Source organism: Crocodylus siamensis, chromosome 5, assembly GCF_052110815.1.
Source record: "Crocodylus siamensis isolate JL-2025a chromosome 5, ASM5211081v1, whole genome shotgun sequence".
Taxonomy (NCBI): Eukaryota; Metazoa; Chordata; order Crocodylia; family Crocodylidae; genus Crocodylus; species Crocodylus siamensis.
The window spans coordinates 167,102,981-167,123,536 of record NC_143399.1 but is presented as its reverse complement, the minus strand read 5'-3'; the positions used below and the strand labels follow the sequence as shown (position 1 = coordinate 167,123,536).

Below are 20,556 nucleotides of genomic sequence, written 5' to 3'. Positions count from 1 at the left end.
CTTTGAGTGGGAGGTCTGTAGTAGACTCCCACCGTTGTGTCCCCTGTGCCGTTTTTCCCATGAATTTTTACCCAGATGGTCTCTAGCTGTCCATGCTGGTCGCCAACATCAGCTTGCAGGGACATGTAGCTTTCCTTCACATAGAGAGCTACACCCTCGCCCCTTTTGTCAACACAATCCCTCCTGTACAGGGTATAGCCCTCTATACCTGTGGTCCAGTCATGGGTGGAGTCCCACCAGGTCTCCGTTATCCCAATGATGTCATAATTCTTTGCACTGAGCAGGAGGACAAGCTCCTCCTGCTTGTTGCCCAGGCTCCTGGCATTAGTGTACAGGCAGGCAAGTGTGCCCTTAGGGGCTCTTGCCTTGCCCACAGTTTGTGCCAGGGCTGGGGCAGGGGTGGGCTCCCTGAAGTGCCTTGGTCTGCTGGCTTTGCAAGGGTCGCTCAGTGGGCCAGCAGTGGCAGTATTCCCCCCATCCCCCAGCGGGCTTAGTTTAAAGCCTGGTGGAGCAGGTCAGGCAGCCTGGCTGAGAAGAGCCTCCTCCCCAGGGGAGAGAGGTGGAGGCCATCTCTTCCCAGCAGCTCGCTGCCTCTCTCGCCAAAGAGCGGGCTGTGGTCATGGAAGCCAAAGCCTTCCCGATGACACCAGCTCCGCAGTCTTTGGTTCACTGCGTGGATCCTCCTCTCCCTCCTCAGCCCATAGCCTGAGACTGGGAGGATTGACGAAAACACCACCTGAGCTCCCAGACCCCTAAGCTTCGCTCCCAACTCCTTGTAGCACCTCATGATCTAGCTGGGGGTGCTCCGAGCCGTGTCAGTTTGACCCTGTTGTAAGCATCATTTAATATTCTAGAAAGAAACTTTGAACCAAGTTTGACTGCTTGATAAGGTCAAAGGATGACTTAGCTTGCATGAAATAAAAATGTACCAAGACTGACATTACAGTGCCCCCCTTGATCCCTGCTCCACACAGTAGTTAAAACCACCTGCCTGGGAGGGGAAACAGCATTTCTATCCATACATCCCTGAGATAGTCAATTACCTTCAGGGCTTGTTATGTCATCTCCCTGACTTCTGCTGAGCTCTCTCTACTCAACAGGTGTTAAGGACTCTCTTTTTAATGGTCTTGACATTCCCCTATGCAAACTATCTTTTCTTCCGCAATTTTGCTCTCTGCTAGCCCCTCCTGGTAAGGTCTGTCTTCTATTTCACAGCCCTGCAGACCTTTTTAAGCTTTAGCTAAAAACCTAAACTCAGGTGTGGTACTATTAATTCAAGTGTAGAAATGACTGATAGGGGTGTAGGTTGTAGCTGTGTTGGTCTAAGGACATAGGCAGACAAGGTTCTTTGGGTGAATTTGATTTCCTTTATTAGCCTGACAAAGGGTTTTTTATTAGCCTGACAAAGGGTTTTTGAACCCGAAAGCTTGCTTAAAAATTGTTCTCCAACTATTTAAGTTGGTCTAATAAAAGATATCAGATTCACCCAAAGAACCTTGTCTGAAATGACTGACAGTGAGGTATTGGAGGCACTGTGAAGATGGTTAAGAAGGTTAGATTTTGTTTTATGAATCTGAACCACAGGAGTGGAACTGCCAATCAGCTGATATTTAATTAGAATGATTATGGGACACACTTTTTAACTATTTTTTTCCTAGTGTATTGGAGTATTTAAAATGTAATATATTATCTAGAAAATGAGACAACATTTCAATAATTATATTTGTTTTTACTTTGATCTTAAGCTGCATAATATAGTGCTAGCTCCCCTAGCATATTAGTAAAGCTACTAGCTTCGCTTTATCTAGAGAAAAATGTGCTGTGTAATGATGTGCCATACCATCTGCACCCCCTTCTCAAAATCCTAGATCTGGTACAGGCACCCAAGGTGGCCAACAGGAAATGGTAAGAATATATTTGTCTCATCCTTCTCGTAGTTGTAGATATAGTTTTGGCATGCAGGTAGTCACCTGAGTCAGATTGGGGCTCACAGCCCCAAACCTCTCCTGGATATAAGTGCCTAACTTGTTCCTTTCAAAGCAAGAATACGTGTCAATGTTCCTTTTAAAACAAGTATTTTATAAAATAAACGACATAAACTGGCCTTTGAGTAGAGACTGGAATCTAGGTCTTCTTCATGGAGGAATGTTCTAATCACTGTGCTGGGCTAGATAATCTTGTGCTCACTAACTCTGTCTCCGTCTCTCTGGACAAATGAACAATGCCCATTTTTCTGCAAAATGATACAGCATCAAGAAGGAGAGAATGGTGTAGTTTACTTATCTTCCACACATCTAGCCTTGTGGTTAAGGCATTGTCCTGGGAGGTAAGAGATTGGCTTGATTCCCCCAGTTTGAGGAGGGCCTAATACAGAATGGAAGTGGTGGTAGTTGTCTTGTTTTGTTGGCTTATATCTAATGTGCTTGCCCATATAGGCCCTAAAGAGGAACACTTAGTTTACAGATTCCAAATGCACTAAATCAGGGGTGCTCAACCTCCAGCCCACAGGCCAAATGCATCCTGCCAAACCTTGGAATCTGGACCATGGGGCTCCATGAGGTTCAGGAAATTTGGCTGTAGGGTACTGGTGGCAGTTAATACTGCCACTCCTCCCTGCTGCCGAAATCCCAAGCTCTGCACCAAGGGTTCATGGCCTAGCTCCGACTTTCCCCCCCTACACAGCCAGATCAGGGTCAGGCCACTTCCCCTTCCCTCTGCGCATCTGGTTCATGGCTAGCGCATTTCCTCCCCATACTTCCTCCTGTGGGTCCAGGCCATGCCCCCATCCTCCTGTGGGGCTGGGCCATGCCTCCCTGTGCCTAGCTGGTTCAGGTCTGAGCCATTCCACACTCCCACAAGACTGGGCCATGCCCCCTTGCCCCATGAGGCTGGACTGGGGCCAGGCCTAGCCCCTTTCCCCCACACAGCTGGATCAGGGCTGGACTGGCTCAACCTCCCGCTGCATCTGCCCTGGGGAATTCGATTGGGTCCACCAGCCGGATCTGGTCTGTGGGGGGGGGGCTGGGCACTGCCCATCCAGCCCACTGGACATAAAAGGTTGAGCATTGCTGCACTTAGTACAAACCTCTTCAGCCCTGCCAAGACCATGGCAGTTCTGGGCCTATACTAAAGCAGAATCTTAGGTCCTTTAGGGATCTTTACAGGAGCCTAAGGTACTATGGGGGTGGGATTAGATTTATAATGCCTAAATATTATCCAAGTCTCACTTTAGGTTCCTAAATCCTTTTGTGGATATGTACCCTAGCATCTGATCCAAAAAAGAGTTGTTAAAGTCACTGGGAGACTTTCCACATGATTCAACAGATTTGAATTAGATCCCAAAGTGTTGAAAGGACTAACAAAAAATAGGTACTTCTGACAAAGGTGCTCCTTTAATGAAGATAATTAGTACAGATTTTTGCATACCTTTTGGGGAAACTAGGATGGGAAATTGCCTGACAAAGGTGTTGTTTTCAGCAGTGTCACTGTAGTTCCAAGCGCCAGTGCCTACTGCCTATATACATACACATTTGTAGTAATGTCATGAACATAACTTCTGTTGCAAGAAAGTCACATTTTAAATAAGTAAAAAAAAAAGTTTACTTCTATTTTTTCTCAGTTTCTCTAATTTTATTTTATCATCTAACAGAGCTGCAATGTCAGACAAAAGTGATTTAAAAGCAGAGTTGGAGCGCAAAAAGCAGCGGTTAGCCCAAATAAGAGAGGAGAAAAAACGGAAGGAAGAAGAGAGGAAAAAGAAAGAGGTAAATATGCATAGCATCTCTAAATGACAGAAAGGGCTTGCTTAGGTCTTACCATCTTTATTTGTTTATGCCAGATGGCTTTCATGTATAAAATGATCGTTGTAACTACTTCAGCTGTAGGCCCAAAATAGAAATGCTTATTTTCAGTCAAGGAAGTTTAAAACAAAAATTGTTTTCAAAACAGATACGTTTAAGCTATTCTCAGCTGACATAGGTTTACCATACATCCGGATTTTCCTGGACCTGTCATCTTTTTTGATCCTTTGATCTCTGTCTGTTTTTTAAAAAATATGATCAAATGTCCTGGATTTTGCTTTACTCAGCATCAGTGTTTTTCCAGGGACTTTCCGGCTTGCCCTAGCAAGGAGCTGCTTGGGGCTGGGGGGAATGGGAGAGGGTGACTGGAGGCAGGGGGAACCACATCCACATATGTGGCCATCATGCAGCTAGGCAGGGTGGTGGAAGCAGTCCCAGCAGCTGGATGCAGGTAAGTCTATTGTGAGCAGGGGTTGGAGGGCCAGGGCTTGGGGACTCTGTGTGTGTGTGTGTGTGTGTGTGTGTGTGTGTGTGTGTGTGTGTGTGTGGAGGGGATGGGTGCCAGTGCTGGGGGAAGCTGTCGAGGCATGGGGGCTTCAGCAGAGCATAGGAGATGAGGGAGGGTGCCTGCCCCTACAGCAGGGTAAGGAGGTGGGGGGCCTTCAGGGGCAGCAGGGCCACGCTGGTGTCCTTGCTTATGTGGGTGGGGTAGCTGGAGGATACTGTAGGACTGGAGGGAGCAGGGAGTTGGGTTGGGAGTGAGGGGCACTGGCAGGGCTGGGGGGGGCTGTGGTTTGCGAGTGAGGGGCACTGAGAGGCGGGGAACTGTGGGTCAGGAGTGTGGGGCACTGGCAGGGCCAGAGGCATGCAGGCTGGGAGTGTGGGGCACCAGTAGGCTCAGGGGGCTGTGGGTTGGGATTGAAGGGCACCAGTATGACTCAGGTGGGTGGAGTACTGTAGATTGGGAATGAGGGGCACTGGCAGGGCCAGCGGTCTGTGAGTAGGGATTGAGATGCAGCAGCAGGGCTGGGGTGGGGTTGTGGCTTGGGAGTGAGGGGCAATGGAACGGGCAAGGATAGGGCACTGTCATATCACTGCCTCCCCCACAATCATATGCCCCCACCCCTGACACATGTCCTCTTTTTTGGAACTGGAAATATGGTAATCCTAGCTGACATGATATGATCTGTATGTAGAAAGAAAATATGATTTGCTTTAGGGCTTTCTTCTGGTTTTCTTCTCGTGGAGGAGAGAGCTCTATTCTGCTAAGGGAGATAGAAAGGGGGTTGACTTTTTAAAGCTATTACAACCATAATAAGTATTTTCATAGTCCTAAGACAGGCTCGATCTGGCTAAGGTAACAGGTTCACAATTGTTATTCTCCAGTAAAGTAAAGCATAATTGCAATTGCATTTTAGCCTCCTGGCATTTGTGCAGCCTTCAGTTCTATTAAACTGTGATTGACATATTAGTTTATTTGTCCTTGACAATATGCATTAGGTTTTTCATTAAGGGATTTATACTTCTTTTTATTCAGTCACTTAGCAGAATAGAGGCGAGAATTGACAGGGAATGGATATTAATTTTCATGCAAAGTCAAAAAAGCATTAAGCAATTATATTTTCCTTCCTTCAAATGTCAACACTTACTATAGTTTAAAGCACCTGTTATCCTTTACTAATAACTGGTTTCCTTTTAAACTGACACTTTAATATTGTACATGTATTTTATAGAATTACTATGGAATGTGATGTGATATAAGAAATCAGATTTCCAATTTATGGCGTCTTTCATCTCCTTTAATTTTGGATGGCTTTGTTCAGTTACTAACAAACAGCCCAAAAGTTAGCAGGGGAATAGGAGGAGAAACAGCCACCTTTCCCCACCTAATTCATTTAGAAAGACAATGGAGAGAGAAAGCAACCATGACAGCAAATTGCCTCTCTTATCATAGGTTTCAAGATCTAGGAGGACTCAGACACCCTCTAACCTTCTATCCCTGGTAAAACTTCTTTGTCATGAGTGTCTCACAGAAATTAAATCAGATTTCAAGGAATTCAGAGCACTTGCTCCCCTTACTGTGGATTCTGAACTCTCATTGTTTGTCATGGAGGCCAGGTACAGACATTACATTTTTACTGGTATAAGTGATTGGAAACCTGTCCATACTCATAACTGAACAGAAGTTTGGCACACAAAACCAGTCTATACCCAGAAGAACAGAAGTCTGGCACTCATAGGCTGGTTTAAAAATGGTGGAACCCCGTCTAAGATTTGCTCCCCCACCAAAGGGCAATTTTGTGTTCTGATCATGAATGATCTAAACCAATGGTCTCCAAAGTGGGGTGCATGCAAGACAATCCACTGGGGTGTGGGAAGAAAATATTAGAACATCTATTTCTATTTATATAAATACACATATATTGGGGGTGCGTGCTCAAAATTTTTTTACTGATAGCGGGTGTGTGCTCAAAAATGTTTTAATGATAGGGGTGCATGAGCAAAAAAGTTTGGAGACCACTGATCTAAACTACGTTGCTTACAGAAAACCACATAACTTAGATAGATTTCACCTCAGGTTTTTTGAATGTCTGTACCTAGCCTAAGAGTTCTACTATTGACTCAAATGGGAGCAGGAGCAGCGCCTCATTCATTCGTTTTTATACTAGTTATAGGCCCCTACCAGATTGTACATTTTAAGACACGATTAACCAGTTAATGGAATTTTAAATAGTAACCTGACCACATATTCAAGCAGTTAATGGTGCAACTAAATGAGAAACCAAGCCACAAAATTATTCTACAAGTGTGTAATTTTGCGGCTAAATGCCATCTTCCCTTAAATTGAATGTGTGACATGGTCCCCACCATGCAGCCTGATGCAGACTGAATGGCGAGGCTTGGCTGACATCTCTGCTGTGTTGGCAGGCTGACTGCTATGTGGCACAGCTCTGCATGGGGCTGCACTCCGCTGTTTTCAGGGTACTGATTGGGGGACACTCATCAGCTGGGTCAGGGGAGCCAGGTCATGGAGAGTCATGGAGTTGCCTGTGCCCCAGCAGGTTGACTCCCTTACTTCACAGTGCAGGAGCTGTGGGGTAAGGCACTTGACACATCCCGGCCATGGGGACCCCAGGAATGGTTGAGGTTCCCTGATCATGGGGTCCCCTGTTCTGGAACCTTTAAAAACTACATGTGCAGCCAGCTGTACACACAGTGTTCTAACATCCAGAGCATGTGGATCCCACATCCTAGATCGTGGGGCCCCAGCACACTGGGACCTTAAAAAATAGGTATAGCTGGTCTATATATGAGGTTTTTTGATATCCCAGTGCACAGGGCTTTGGGATCTATTTGGCACCCTGGTGCAGTCCCAGGGCTGAGACTGGCAAGCAGCTGATTGGGACCTGCTGGAATCTGAAACTGGCTGTACTGTAGAACCCAGGCCTGGCACCAGGCCTGTTGGTTCCAGCCCCAGGGTTCATGAACCTGTCCAGGCAAGATGTAATGGCATAGTTGGCATCTGATCTCTGATTCCAAAATTGTGTGTCCTGCAATGCATGTGTGAGATGGCAGAAGGCATGATTTTTGGAGTTGGGGAAGAGATCCCAGTGTGCCATTAAATGAATGTTTGCCTAGTCCATGCAGTTTGTCTCAGTTTCTGAAAATGACTTTCTATCGGTCCAGCCCAAAAATCAATGGAGTCCTCCAGTTTATTTTGGATGAGATTATTATTATTGTTTATAAATCCCTTAAGTTTTTAGCTGCTTGTCTTTCACAGTACTCCTATTATGGACCAGGAATTATTGCAAGTAAATATCTTCCTTGCAGTCAAGAAATCTTAGTTTATCTCACTTAAGCTATTTGTTAATTCTCTTTATAATAGGCTGATCTGCAACAAAAGAAAGAACCGACCCAGGAGGATTCAGATCTAGACCGCAAAAGAAGAGAGACTGAGGCTTTATTACAGAGCATTGGTATATCCCCAGAACCACCTCTAGGTACTTAGCTAAGCACCTATTAACATTTGACTTTTCCTCAATTAATTCCTTCTTTCTATTAAAGCATGCTTCCCTTTATTTTTGGCTGTGTTAACAGAATAAACTCTTTTGCTTGGAAGCCATTCATGTCATCCATAAACACCAATTCATAGCGATCCCAGTACTTGGCATCACTAAACATCAGCTTTGTTTTTTATAAAGGAATTTTCATAAATACAAACAAGGAACATCTGTGAATGTCAGTAGTTTTAATTTCTTTGTTTGCTGTTCATATTCTCTCTCATCTACCCAACACCACAAAAAATGCCATTCTTTTTAATATCCTGTTTCTTTAGTTCCAGTTATTGCTCCATAAATACAATTCTGGTATCTATATACAGCAACAGGGAAGTATGTATATGGAGTGTTATAGTTTAAAACAAATAAAGCCGTAAAGGGAGATAATTAAGAGAAATATAAAATAGTAACAGATATGTCATCAATTCTTTTTTTATTGCTGAGGTAGAATTTATCAGTACTGTTTTTGCTTTCCTGTTTTTTGATTGTTTAGTTCTTAAAGCCTAAGTCTTCACTTTCAATACATGTGGCTTAACTTTATCCTATAAGTTTCATTAATTGTTGTGGTTGTATTAATGTGACTTGCATATATTTTATGTTGTGTGTGATTTAATCTGTGGTCCCCGATGTGAGAAACTAGTTTGCTTGTTTTTCATTTATTTCTCTTTCCATTTCATTTAAAAGCATCATAAATTTCCTAGAAAAAATCAATTATTATTAATATGGAAGTTGTGACACTGATTTCAATGGGGCTAAGATTTTACAAAATTTAGAGTCTTTTAGAAATTCAAGAAAACAGTCAGGCCTTGATTCTTGAACGTACATGCTTATGTGATTTTTCAGAGTAGGGATAATGTACTGAACTGAGATCTCGATTCCTCAGTTGAAGCAACCAGCATTTATAGAAATACATCCCTATTTCAGTAAAGCATATTACTGTGATTCCAGTCAGTAGATATCATTAGAATCCTAGAATATTAGGATTGGCAGGGACTTCAGGAGGTCATTTATTCCAACCCCCTGCTCAGAGTGGGATCATCCTCAACTATATCATCCAAGCTAAGGTTTTGTCTACCTGGGGTCTTAAAAACCTCTAAGATTCCACAGCCTCTCTAGGTATCCTGTTTCAGTCTCCAACAACATTTTTGTTAGCAAACTAAGGAAGTACAGGTTGGAGAAGTAGACTGTAAGGTGGACAGAAAACTGGCAGGATTGTCGGGCTCAAGAGGTAGTAGTTAATGGCTTGATGTCTAATTGGCAGTTGGTCTCAAGCAGAGTGCCCCAGGGGTGGATCCTGGTTCTCCTTTTGTTCAATGTCTTCATCAGTGACCTGGAGGATGGGATGGAGCACAACCCCAGCAAGCTTGCTGATGACAGCAAGTTGAGGGGAGTAGTAGATATGGTGGAGGGCATAGGATTCTCTCTCGGATTCAGAGAGACATAGATAAATTGGAGGATTGAACCAAATGAAGTTTTAGGAGATTCAATAAGGAGAAGTGCAAAAGTTCTGCACTTAGGGTTGAACAATCCTATATACCGCAACAGGCTGGGAAGTGACTACCTAAGCAAGAGCTATGCAGAAATGGATCTGGAGGTTACAGTAGACACGAGGTTAAATATGATCCAACAGTATGTCCTTGTTGTAAAGAAGACTAACAGTACACAGGGCTACATTAGTAGGAATGTTGCCAGCAGATAGAGGGGAAGTGTCCAATTTTGGGCCCCCGACTACAGAAAGGATGTGGACAAATTGGAGAGAGTCCAGCAGAGGACAATGAAAATGGTTAAGGGACTGAGGCACATGACTTATAAGGGAAGGCTGAGGGAATTGGGCTTATTTAGTCTGGAGAAGAGAAGACTGAGGAGGCGGGGTTTAATAGCAGCTTTCAACTTGTCAAAAAGGATGGAGCTAGACTGTTCTCAGTGATAGCAGAGGATGAAACAAGTTGCAACAAGGGAAGTTTAGGTTGAATATTAGGAAGAATTTTCTCACTAGGAGGGTAGTAAAACACTGGAACAGATTACCTAGAGAGGTTGTAGAATCTCCATCCTTGGAGGTTTTTAAGACCTGGCTAGACAAAGCCCTGGTCAGGATGATATATTTGGTGTAGCAAGTTCAGGCTCCAGGAGTGTCTGTGATACCCCCTGGTGACCACTCAGTGTTTGCTGTGGACTCCTGTTCTGGGGTACTTCCCCCTTCTCATTCACCTGCTATGTATTTAATTGATCAGAAGGAAGGCTCCCTAATATGTCCTACAGCAGACCACCATTTTCCTGACATTCAGCAGGTCCCTCCCAGACTCCATCAGTTTAAACCCTGCCTTTATGCTAAGTGGGTCTTGCTAGCTTGTCTTTGCCCTCTTAGGCATCTGTAGGCTTTAGGGCTGTTCACAGCCTCTGACCATCCCTACAGCCATACCCATGCCTCACATGTGTTACTTTGCCATCACTCCCTTGTCAGGACCTCGCCCTTCTCAGCCTCCATCCCTTTATTCTAGTGGGCCCTTCCAGCCTGCGCGCACTTTGCTGGACCTGGCTTCTGGGCTCCAGCTCTTATCTCAGTACTTTGGTTCTGGGCCCCCAGGCATTGTCTCTGACCTGCTTTGGGAACTGAGTGTGCTTTGGCCCTGTCTGGGCCCCCTGTCCCCTACCTGTTTCCAGCACATGCTAGGTTACCATCTGTCTCTGGCTGTAGCCTGCCTTTGTGTTCAAGCCTACTCTCTGTCCTGGGCTCCCTCATCCCTTGACAGGCTCAAGACACTCTCGTGCCTCTTAGGTACTACTGGGACCTCCACCAACCCTTGATAATCCCAACCAACCCAACCCAACCCAAACCACCAGTCTAAAGTGCAACAAAGGAATAAGCCCACTGGCTATAACTAAAGACTCCCAAGCCCGCTGGCTGTAAGACCAACTAAACCCATGCTGGGTCTAAACATTTTGTCCTAGCTCCCTATTCCCTGTCCTAGCCTAGTTACCCTATGGTGAGGTCCCCTGACTGCCTACAGGTGCACCCTTTCCCTCTAATGGGCAGCTCCATGCCTAGGCAGCAGTGTTTCTTTGCTGAATTCCCTCTTGTGGCTAACCCCTGCTCTGTTGTCTGGGCTCCATCTACTGCCGGTTCTGTCCTTACAGTAACAGGAGCCCCAGATGCAGATAGTAATGCTTTGCGGGGGAGGGTGGGGAGGGGTGGTTGGACTAGATGACCTCCTGAGGTTCCTTCCAACCCTAATTTTTTTATGATTCTTTGATTTCATCCCTGCATGCCTGGACAATAGTTATGCTTCTCACTAGACATTTGCCCAAATTTCGACTTTTTGTAGGTTTCTTTTTTGTGTTTTAGCTCACGCTAGAGTTTCCTGCTAAGCCAAGCTAGTCTTCTGTTGTACTTACTAGTTGTCCTGTGCTTTGGGATGGTTCACTTTTGCACCCTTGCTAAAGTTTCTTTAAAGTAAAAACAGTTCTCCTGGACTTCTTTTCCCCTCAGACTGGCTCCCAGAGATCCTGGCCAAGCCAAAGTCTTTTTTCTGAAGTCCAGTGAGTTCTTCAGTTCCCTGAGTGAGCTGATGTCTGCTTTTCTGAAGTCCAGGGTCCTTACTCAGCTGCTCCCCTTCCTTTCCTCAGGATCCTGAACTCAGTATCATGGTCACTGCTGCCCAAATTGCCATCTTCTTCTATGTTCCCCACAAATTCTTTCCTGTTCGTGAGCAGCAGATAAAGAAAACCACAACCAACTCTCCAAAACTTCTACCAGGAAGTTGTCCACAGCACTTTCCAAAGCCTTCCTGGATTGCCCGTGCATTGCTGTATTGCCCTCCAGGCAGATGTCAGGGTAATTGAAGTCCCCCATGAGAATCAGGGCCCGTGATCTGGAAACTTCTGTTACCTGTTCGAAGAAGGCCTCATCCACCTCATCTTCCTGGTTTGGTTGTCTATAGAAGATACTCACCACAATGTTACCCTTGTTGCTCTCCTCTTTGACTGTAACCCAGATCTGTCTTCTAGTTTCATACTGGAGCTCTGAGCAATCATACAGCTCTTTTACGTAAAGCTCAGCTCCTTCTCTTCTTCTCCCTTGCCTGTCCTTCCTCAATAGTTTATACTCATCCATGACAGTGGTCCAGTCATGCGAGCTCCCACCAAGTCTCTGTTATTCCAATCACATCACAGTTCTGTGACTGTACAGGGACTTCCAGTCCTTCCTGCTTGATTTCTAGGCTCTGTGCATTCATGTACAGGCATTTAAAGTAATTAGCTGATTTCTCTACTTCCTCAGTAAGAATGAAAAGGCCTCCCCTGCTTTCCCCTCCTGCTTTTGCTTCCTTCAGATGACCTGCTTCCCCACTTACTTTAGGGCTTTGGTCTCCATCCCCTGGCAAACCTAGCTTAAAGCCCTCCTCACTAGGTTAGAGAGCCTGTCTGTGAAGATGCCCTTCCCTGTCTTTGTTAGGCAATTCCTGTCTCTTCCTAGCAATCCTTCTTGGAAACATATTGTGGTTGAAAAAGCAAAATCCCTTCTGGTGACACCATCTGTACAGCCATGCATTCATCTTCAGGATGCATCTGTTCCTGCCTAGGCCTTTCCTTAATAGACTTGGATCTTAAATATATTGTATTTTATATATTATGTAAAGATGCTACAAAAGCAATGGATTAATAGTAATTTTAACAGAAAAAAAACACAAAATACTCAATCTACTCATCCCCAAATTATGGTCTAATAATTTTGTAGTATCTAAAACAAAATGTATACAAACACTCAGAATAGTCCAACTTCTTAACTTGAAGTGATAAATTTCTCTATGACATTATCAAAAGAACTTTAATTTAACATATACAATTATTTTTTTAGTTAAGCAATAGAAATCCATTTTTCTCCCTTTAAATTGACAATTAAAATGTACTAAGGACTGTAATTTTGCCTTTGCATATATATATTCAAAACTATATATATAGTTTTGCCTTGGTCACACACACACACACACACACACACACACACACACACAGAGCTTCAAGTAAAACTAATAGCTGTGAAATAAGTGGACATGGAATGTTTAAGCAACCGCTGCATACCTGTCCCTGTCAAAGGGCTGTCATGAAAATGAATTCACTCTTTATAGTACATTTGTTTCTTTGACAGTCCCTAGTGACAGTTTGTATGAAATGTCTGGCCATATGCAAAATCTAGGTCTTTTGACAGATATGTTATTATACATTATAAGGTATAACAAAATAGTTGAAAGTTTTACTTTGTTAAATCTGTTAAAGGAAATGCACGTGATTTGAACCAAACAGTTCACTGTTGCATTAAAATCCCTCTCTTTACTGTGCTTTCTTCCATGTGGCTGCTCCTAAGAACAGTTGCATTAAATACAGACAGGGGCCATCCCTACATTTTTCATTGTTTGCATATTGCTGAGACAATTTGGAAAAAATATTCAGAATGTTTTTACTTTTTGTATTGATTATTTCTCTGGATAAGAGCTTTAACTCAGGCTGACCTTAAGCTATAAGTTTTTTCTTTCCAGTTGGGTAAGACAGACCTGTCTTTGCATATACAGGCAAATAGTATATTCCAGTAGTTTTTCTTAGCCACAGAAAAAGAACTCTCAGGGTCTGATCAAATGTCTATTTATTTATCAATGGGGATATATCAGGTCCCAAACAACAGATTCATTATGTCTCTTTGAAATTTAAATTACCTTACAAAACAGAAAAAAACAGCAAAACAACTAAAATGCAACAAGTTCATATGCATTCTCACTTGATTTTTTGGAGAGTTTTTTTCCACTGGGCAGATTTCTCTATTCTGTTTTCCCCTTATATTTTATTTACAAGAAGAAACTGCAAAATGTGACCAGTAGGCAGTATATTTACTTTTACATTCAATTATTTTACTTATATTTTACTTTTACATTCAATTATTTAATTGCCTAGTGCTATTAGAATTTAAAGGCGTTTGCTTTGGCCTAGATTCCTAACAAACAAGCAAAACATATATATGGTCTCTCTGTCTATCTCTCTGTGCCTCTCTCTCTGTTTCATCTCTCTGGGCTTCTTTACACATGCAGAGAGGCTGTGCTGTAATTACAGTGCATTGGAGCAGACTCAATTAATCAAGTCTCCTGACGTGTGGTGATTGCCGCACTACAGCAGACTCCAGTGTCATGTGTATCAGTGTCCCCGCACTGAAAAATGGCTTTGGGGAGCTTTGAACTAAAGCTCATTTGATGAGCTTTAGTTCAAAGTGCCCTGCCCTCCTTTTTTGGCATGGAGACGCTGATACATGTGATGCTCTGGGTGCTTTTAATTAGCACGGCTCTCAGAGCTGCGCTAATTAAAGCATGCCCCCACCCCCACCTCCCAGAGCACGCCTGTAAATGTCCTCTGTCTCTGTCTGTGTGTCTCTATCTGTATCCCTCTCACAATTCACATTTAAAATTAAAGAAACAAAGATAGCTCTCCCCACCACGGTGTATTATCTATAGAACCAGAATTGGCTTTCAGTCCTGTCTAAATTAGTTTCAGTTATAAAGTTTCCAAAAAATTATTTAAAATTCACTTGATTCTCTTCCTTTTCTTTTTCTTTCCTTTCCTTATTTGCTTTCACCATTTCAAATACTCCTAATCATCCATCCACTATCATTTCTTTCATTGGTTTTGATTTGTCTGACACTGTTCTTCATCAGTGCAGTCGCTGCATGTTTTAACATGGGATACCTGTTATTTTCATTATTTAGTCCCAACCCCTATGTCTCCCTCTTCGAAATCAGTGAGCACTCCCAGTGAAGCTGGCAGCCAGGACTCAGGAGATCTGGGACCAGTAGGAAGGTAAGACAACATCTGTATAGTGTTCAAAGAATGTTTCTTCTAGTTGCATCATGCTTTTATTTTTAGTTATTTAAACAAATACATTTTAGACTTTTCATCTCCATTTCTTACTACATCCTATACCATGTGTTACCATGTAAAAAAGGATGATGATATATATCAAGTAACATTATGGAACAGGGGTGATCTTAAATTATAGTCAATAGAAACTAATAAGCAGAAATCAGGCCTGTGTGTAAAGCAATTTTTAGAAGTCTGTCTGCTCCATATGGAAATGTGATTAGGGACACAGAAAAGGGGCTGTTCCTGCAAATGCTCGATTACACAAGTAATCCTTATACATTAAAATAGTCCCACTAAACTTGTGTTGGCCACAATATTAAATGTGTAATACTGATCAATCTGAGATTTTGATGATAGAATTCTTCATAATACATGTAGGCAAAAGTGAGGGAGAGGGAGACAGGGTTTGGGAATAGATTATTTAGAAACTTCTTGGAACATCTGGGGCACTTCAGAAATTCTCCTCTCTGCAAACTATGGATATCAAAGAGCTGTGGGTAGAGTGAGTCAAGTAGGTCTACCAAGGTTTCTAATGAAATCTACTCAACCCTACATGTGGGCATGGACTCCAGAGGTTGTGGAGTTCATTAAGTAAGGGAACTACGAGCATGTATGGCAAGGAAGTTACAAACCTGGGAATGAAAGTAGTCCCAAAGTCATAGAAAGAGACAGTTGATACTAATCTGTCAGAACCCCATGTATATTAACAGGATTGGCAAGTACTTGCAAGGAACTCACAGGCTGCTAATCACAATGACATTCTTTCCTATAAAATGTATTTTGGCAATGGTAGTTTGGGTTTCAATATATAATGTCACACAACTCCCTCAAGATCATTTGAACTTTCTTTCAGCTGCTTCAAGCAATCCATACAGAATATGGCAGACGCTAGAAGATAATGCAGTTCCGAATTTATCAGTCATCTCATTAAACTGGAATTGGCATCCTTGTTCATGGTGTGACCTGCCTGGTGCCACCCATTTCACTAGTAAAGTAACAGCTATAATCTCACCCTCAATGGGTTTCAGGATCCAGTGGATCCCAATCTGCTCATAGGGTGACTGCTTGAACACAAGAAGTACAAGAAAATACTTTCTAAAACACATACTGAGATTGAAAGAGATACTTTAGTGGTTGATGTCCATAAGGTAAATGGTTCCCCTACTGGATGCTTTCATTTAAATAAACATGCATTGGTGCTAATATTAATTTATGGGCTAGTGCAGATGGATTAAGAAATTTATTTTACTTTCTTCCTTAGAGTTGTAAAATGGTATAGTCCAGTGGGGGGGAAATGTTGAAAAAAACAATTAAATATTAAAAAATAGATGATAAAATGGGAGGGAATGGTGAAAAAATAAAATATTTACCACTAAACATGATAAAATTTGGGAAATAGTGAAAATATTGTAAAGGGGGAAGTGTTAAAACCAATAAAAGTTGCCTATTAACAATGGTGAGATTAGGAAAAAATTGTAAGAAAATGGTAAAAATTTTACTGTTACAAACTGTAGAGTTGATGAAGTAATTTGTTTTTACCAATAAAAATAGTAAAGTTTGGAAACAGTAAAAAGGTAAAAGTTAAAACAGGAAATTCAGGGAAAAATTGATGAGAAAAATGGAGAAAGATAAAAATGATAAAACTGGTAAAGGATAGGTAGTTAGGAACAAATAGTTTTTTGTAAGAAATTAGTAAAACAAATTACTGCAGTGGTTAAAAACCCAATATATTTGGCAAAATAAAAATGGTAAAGTAAGTAAAGAGGGTTAAAGAAGCTGAAGTTGGGGGAAAGTGGTAAAACAGTCAAGATGGGGGAAAATTAATAAAGACTGGTAAACATGGTAAACCTGTAAAGTTAGAGAAAAAGAGTAAAAACAGTAATAAAAGTCAGGGAAAACAGTGAAAATGGGAAAGTCAGTAAAAAAAGTAAAGCTGCAGGGAAAAGGGTAAAAAAAATAGAAAAGCAGGGTAAAATAGTAAAAAACAGTAAAAAAATTGGTGAGGTCAGAGAAAAATTATAAAAACAGTAAAATATGGTAAAAGTGATAAAACAGTAATATGGTAAAAGAAGATTGGAAAAATTGGTAAAATGTTGGTGAAATTGGCAGGCAGGAGCAAAACATCAGTTAAGTTAGTGAAAAATGGCAAAAATAGCCCATTCATTGAAGAATGGACAAGTGAGTGATTCCTAGGTCTCTAAATGCTGGAAGCTGTAAAATAAGAGGGGCAGGGGACAGATCAGTCTAGATAGGTCTCACATAATTACTGTTCCCCTGTGACACAGCAAATACTGGACCTCTGTAGGCATAGCATTTCTTATGTTACATTTTGATGAACCTAGTAAGAAAAGAATAGTGAATATCGGATACCTGTGGACTTTGGGTGTTTTGTATTATTAGTCTGAAGAATATGAATTCACACTGATTTATTCTGTATGTTGGGGACTTACCGACAGTATTGGGAACCTCATAAGTCATCTTTTAAAACTTATAAAACTCCAGCATGTTCTCAGCATACATCAGGTGTCCATTTGTTTGCTGACTTTTCTGGGGATTTATTTGTGATTGTGTCTTTTATACACAACATTTGTCTGTGTGCATCTTGAACATTGAAATTTCTTTGAACCCTATATGGAATTTCCAATCCCAAAGGGGCTCTTCCAAGGTTATAGCTTCATTTTTTTTATTCAGTTATCTGCACACTGCCTAGTTATCATGGCCATGTTTAGGTAAACTGTTATCTTCCTTTCCATTACAATATGCATCTACTCTTTACCTAAGACACGGGTGGGCAAAATGTGGCCCATGGGTCAGATGGAGCCCACCAGGCCATTTTATCCAGCCTGCAGGGCCCCTAAAAAATTTAGAAAATTTATATTTATCTGCCTCTGGCTGCCTGGCATGCGGCCCTCAATGGCTTGCAGAAACTCAGTAAGCAGCCCTCCACCCGAAATAATTGCCAGCCCCTGACTTAAGAGAAGTGCTTTCTCTCCCCTGTGTGTTTATTTCTCACTTATGATCCTTGTTCTTTGCATATTATGAGTCCAGGCAGCAATATTTCTATTTCATCAATAATGAAGAAAATGGTAACAGAAACTATTCCTGGTGTTTTGGGCACCTTGGCTGCAGTTATCCTGGCCACTAAGTGCAACTGGCTACTTCACTGTGGAGCTTTTATCTGTTATTAAATAACAGAAAAAAAAATTCCTCTGTGTGTTATTTCCCACTGTCTATAATATGGAAAATAATTGATCTTTTTATGACTGGATTAATTAATTCTGCAAATATCATTTCCACATAAATGAAGATTTCATGTCAAAATTTTAAATAGTAATTCTTATTTGACTAAATTTACCATGCAAGAAAGAGGATTCACGTATCCTGAGACAAGCTAAGCTTATTGAAATAATTTAGACGACTTTAATGTGTAATATTTTCTTGTATGTAGAAAGCTTTGTGGGGCCAGGCCCTATTCAAATTAAGTTAGAAATATTTAATGTGAGTTACTGTAGGAATGACTTTGACACATAGCAATAAGTAGATATATAGCATAAAGAAAAATGAAGTTTTAGAAAAGATTTGCTAGTACTATTCATGTGCTGCAGTACAGCTATAATTTTTCATGCATTTTAGTCGCTATAAAATCCAAGCTGGTTTGTGCTCTCCTTCCTTGCTGTATTTTATCCTTAATGTATTCTACAGTGAGTTGCAGAATACAGTACTAGGAGCATCTGTGGGTAAAAGATTGCTGTAGTAAAATTTTCATTTTATATTGTGTGTTCTTCTAACTATATGTAACTATAGAATAACAATCAGCCATTTGCAACTGTGAATTACAGTATCAACTCTTTCTGCTTTTGGCACAATTTTTTTATCCATTGTATCAGTTGCATAGCAGTTGCTGTGACCTCCGGAAGACCTGTCGGATTGTATTCCATAGCACACAGCAGAGGTTGTCAGATTAGATTAGATTCTACATATTTAGCTTAAATATGGGAATTATTTTCTAACACATTACCCTGCTCCAAAATTTTTGCCCTATTGCCTTTTGGAATTCGTGTGTGTGCTCCTCACCTGTGGTTTTCAAATACTTGCATGCGTCCATCTGTCTTGGATCCTTGATTATCTTTTTTTCCAGTTGGGTGATTTTCTTTCCCTGTTTGTCTCAAACTGATTCAGTCAGTAGAGGCCATAGTTCTAAAACATCCTAATATTTTATCCACTCTCTTGCACTTAGTTATTATGTGTTTTACTTTTTAATACAATGTCTGAAGCTTTCTGTTAAATGAGCTTTACATTGCAGCATGTTTTGCTTCACAGAGATGGGATGGGCAGGGAAAGAGGCAGATAAAAGCATTCAGCTGCCCTATGAATCAAAGCATGTTGCTGAAATAATTTTTTCTGAACACTTTGTTTGCCTTTTTGTTGGGTTTTTTTTTTTAGTTTCTCTGATCATCAGCTATGTCACAAAAGGTTTGTCCAATGAAAAAAGGTGTTCTTAGCATATTTTCCTAAGATTTTGTAGCTCGTCTTTTTCCCAGTTCCAGTTGCCACAGCCTTTAAGCCCTGTGCTGTGTACCACTTGTGTATTTTACATTAAATCCCTGTAGCTTCCAGTTTTGGTGACTCAGCTTTTATTTGCCTTGCTTTATTTTTTAAACAGGTCCTTATTTAGTGGAGTGACATAACAGCTTGACAAGTTAAACAAAGAGTCAGGGGTGACTGGTGCCTCCTGGGTCTGGGGGGGGGGGCACAATTTGTGGGTGGGCCATTCCTATACTTCTGTGTCGTGGCTTAGTGCCCCACTCCCCAACATGCCGCTGGCCTGTGCAGCAAAAAAACTGCCCCATCCTGCACGGTGCTGAGTCAGGGCCAATCACAGAGGGTCATGTTGCCCCCCCCATGACCCTCCTACCAGTTGACTGTGCAAAGGGTATTAGAGTAGTGTGCTCCTTCAAAAGAGTCTGCTCTGTGTAGCCAAACATGAGAGAAGAGCGGGAAAAAGAGAGGTACTCTCAGTCTCCATTTTAATAATACTAGGAGGATAATTTGTTTCAGTAAGCTGCCTTTTTTTATTCGTGGCTGCATATTACTTCTCTCCCTTTTAGGTACAGTAAAGGTCTGTCAGGACACAATTATAAAATACATTTCTGTAAGATCTGTTAAAGTGCTACAACCAAGAATCCCTCTTAAGGGTTTGGTTACACCATTATTAGGATGTTTGACCAGTTATGAGTAGGGATGTCCTTTTGCCATTGCTAATCATTTTCAAACTGTCATCATTTCATGGTAGTACAGATTTCACAGATGAAAAGGTATTCTTAAAATGCTAGTATGAAAAGCAGACTTGCTATTGCTCTGGGAGCAGCAGCAATCATATTGAGTGAGAGCAGATTTTTTTTGATTTTTGTTTTTTGTTTAAATCACATTTTCTGTAAGAAATATCTTCTAAATAGCTGCTTTACTTATGGATTTTGTAAATAATCTGAACTCAATGAAAGTCAAAAATAAACTAACAGAAAAGTATTTATCCTTTAGGAAGGCTCCAAGGATAGAATAGTCTCAATAAGGTCCATAAAGACTTCAGATTCAGGACAAATCTTTGGAGTCTGGTTCTGCTTGTTGCCAGGTACCCAAGAAAATAACTGGCTGATAGCTGATATTACACTATCCAGTTTCTGATCCTCTCTTTTCTGCTCAGCCTCCTTTTCCTGTTTATGCAGCCGAGTTCTGGTGGAGGCATCATAGTGAATGGAAACAAGCCAGGTAGGGTAGAAGGCAAGGCTTTTTCAGGTTATTTTGGC

General features: G+C 41.6%; 1 protein-coding gene across 5 annotated transcripts in view; it reads left to right on the top strand.

Moving 5' to 3' along the window:
• DYNC1I1 (dynein cytoplasmic 1 intermediate chain 1) overlaps window positions 1–20,556 on the top strand; it is a 294,891-nt gene that overhangs the window by 27,740 nt on the left and 246,595 nt on the right. For 3 of the 5 annotated variants that reach the window (XM_090046985.1, XM_090046982.1, XM_090046984.1), the window contains exons 2-4: window positions 3,650–3,764; window positions 7,687–7,801; window positions 14,599–14,689. In XM_090046985.1, coding sequence (XP_089903111.1) covers window positions 3,657–3,764; window positions 7,687–7,801; window positions 14,599–14,689 — 314 coding nt within the window. In that variant the 5' untranslated portion in view covers window positions 3,650–3,656. Of the gene's footprint in view, window positions 1–3,649; window positions 3,765–7,686; window positions 7,802–14,547; window positions 14,690–20,556 lie in introns of all 5 variants that reach the window. The other 2 variants (XM_090046983.1, XM_090046981.1) reach the window with 1 other exon arrangement.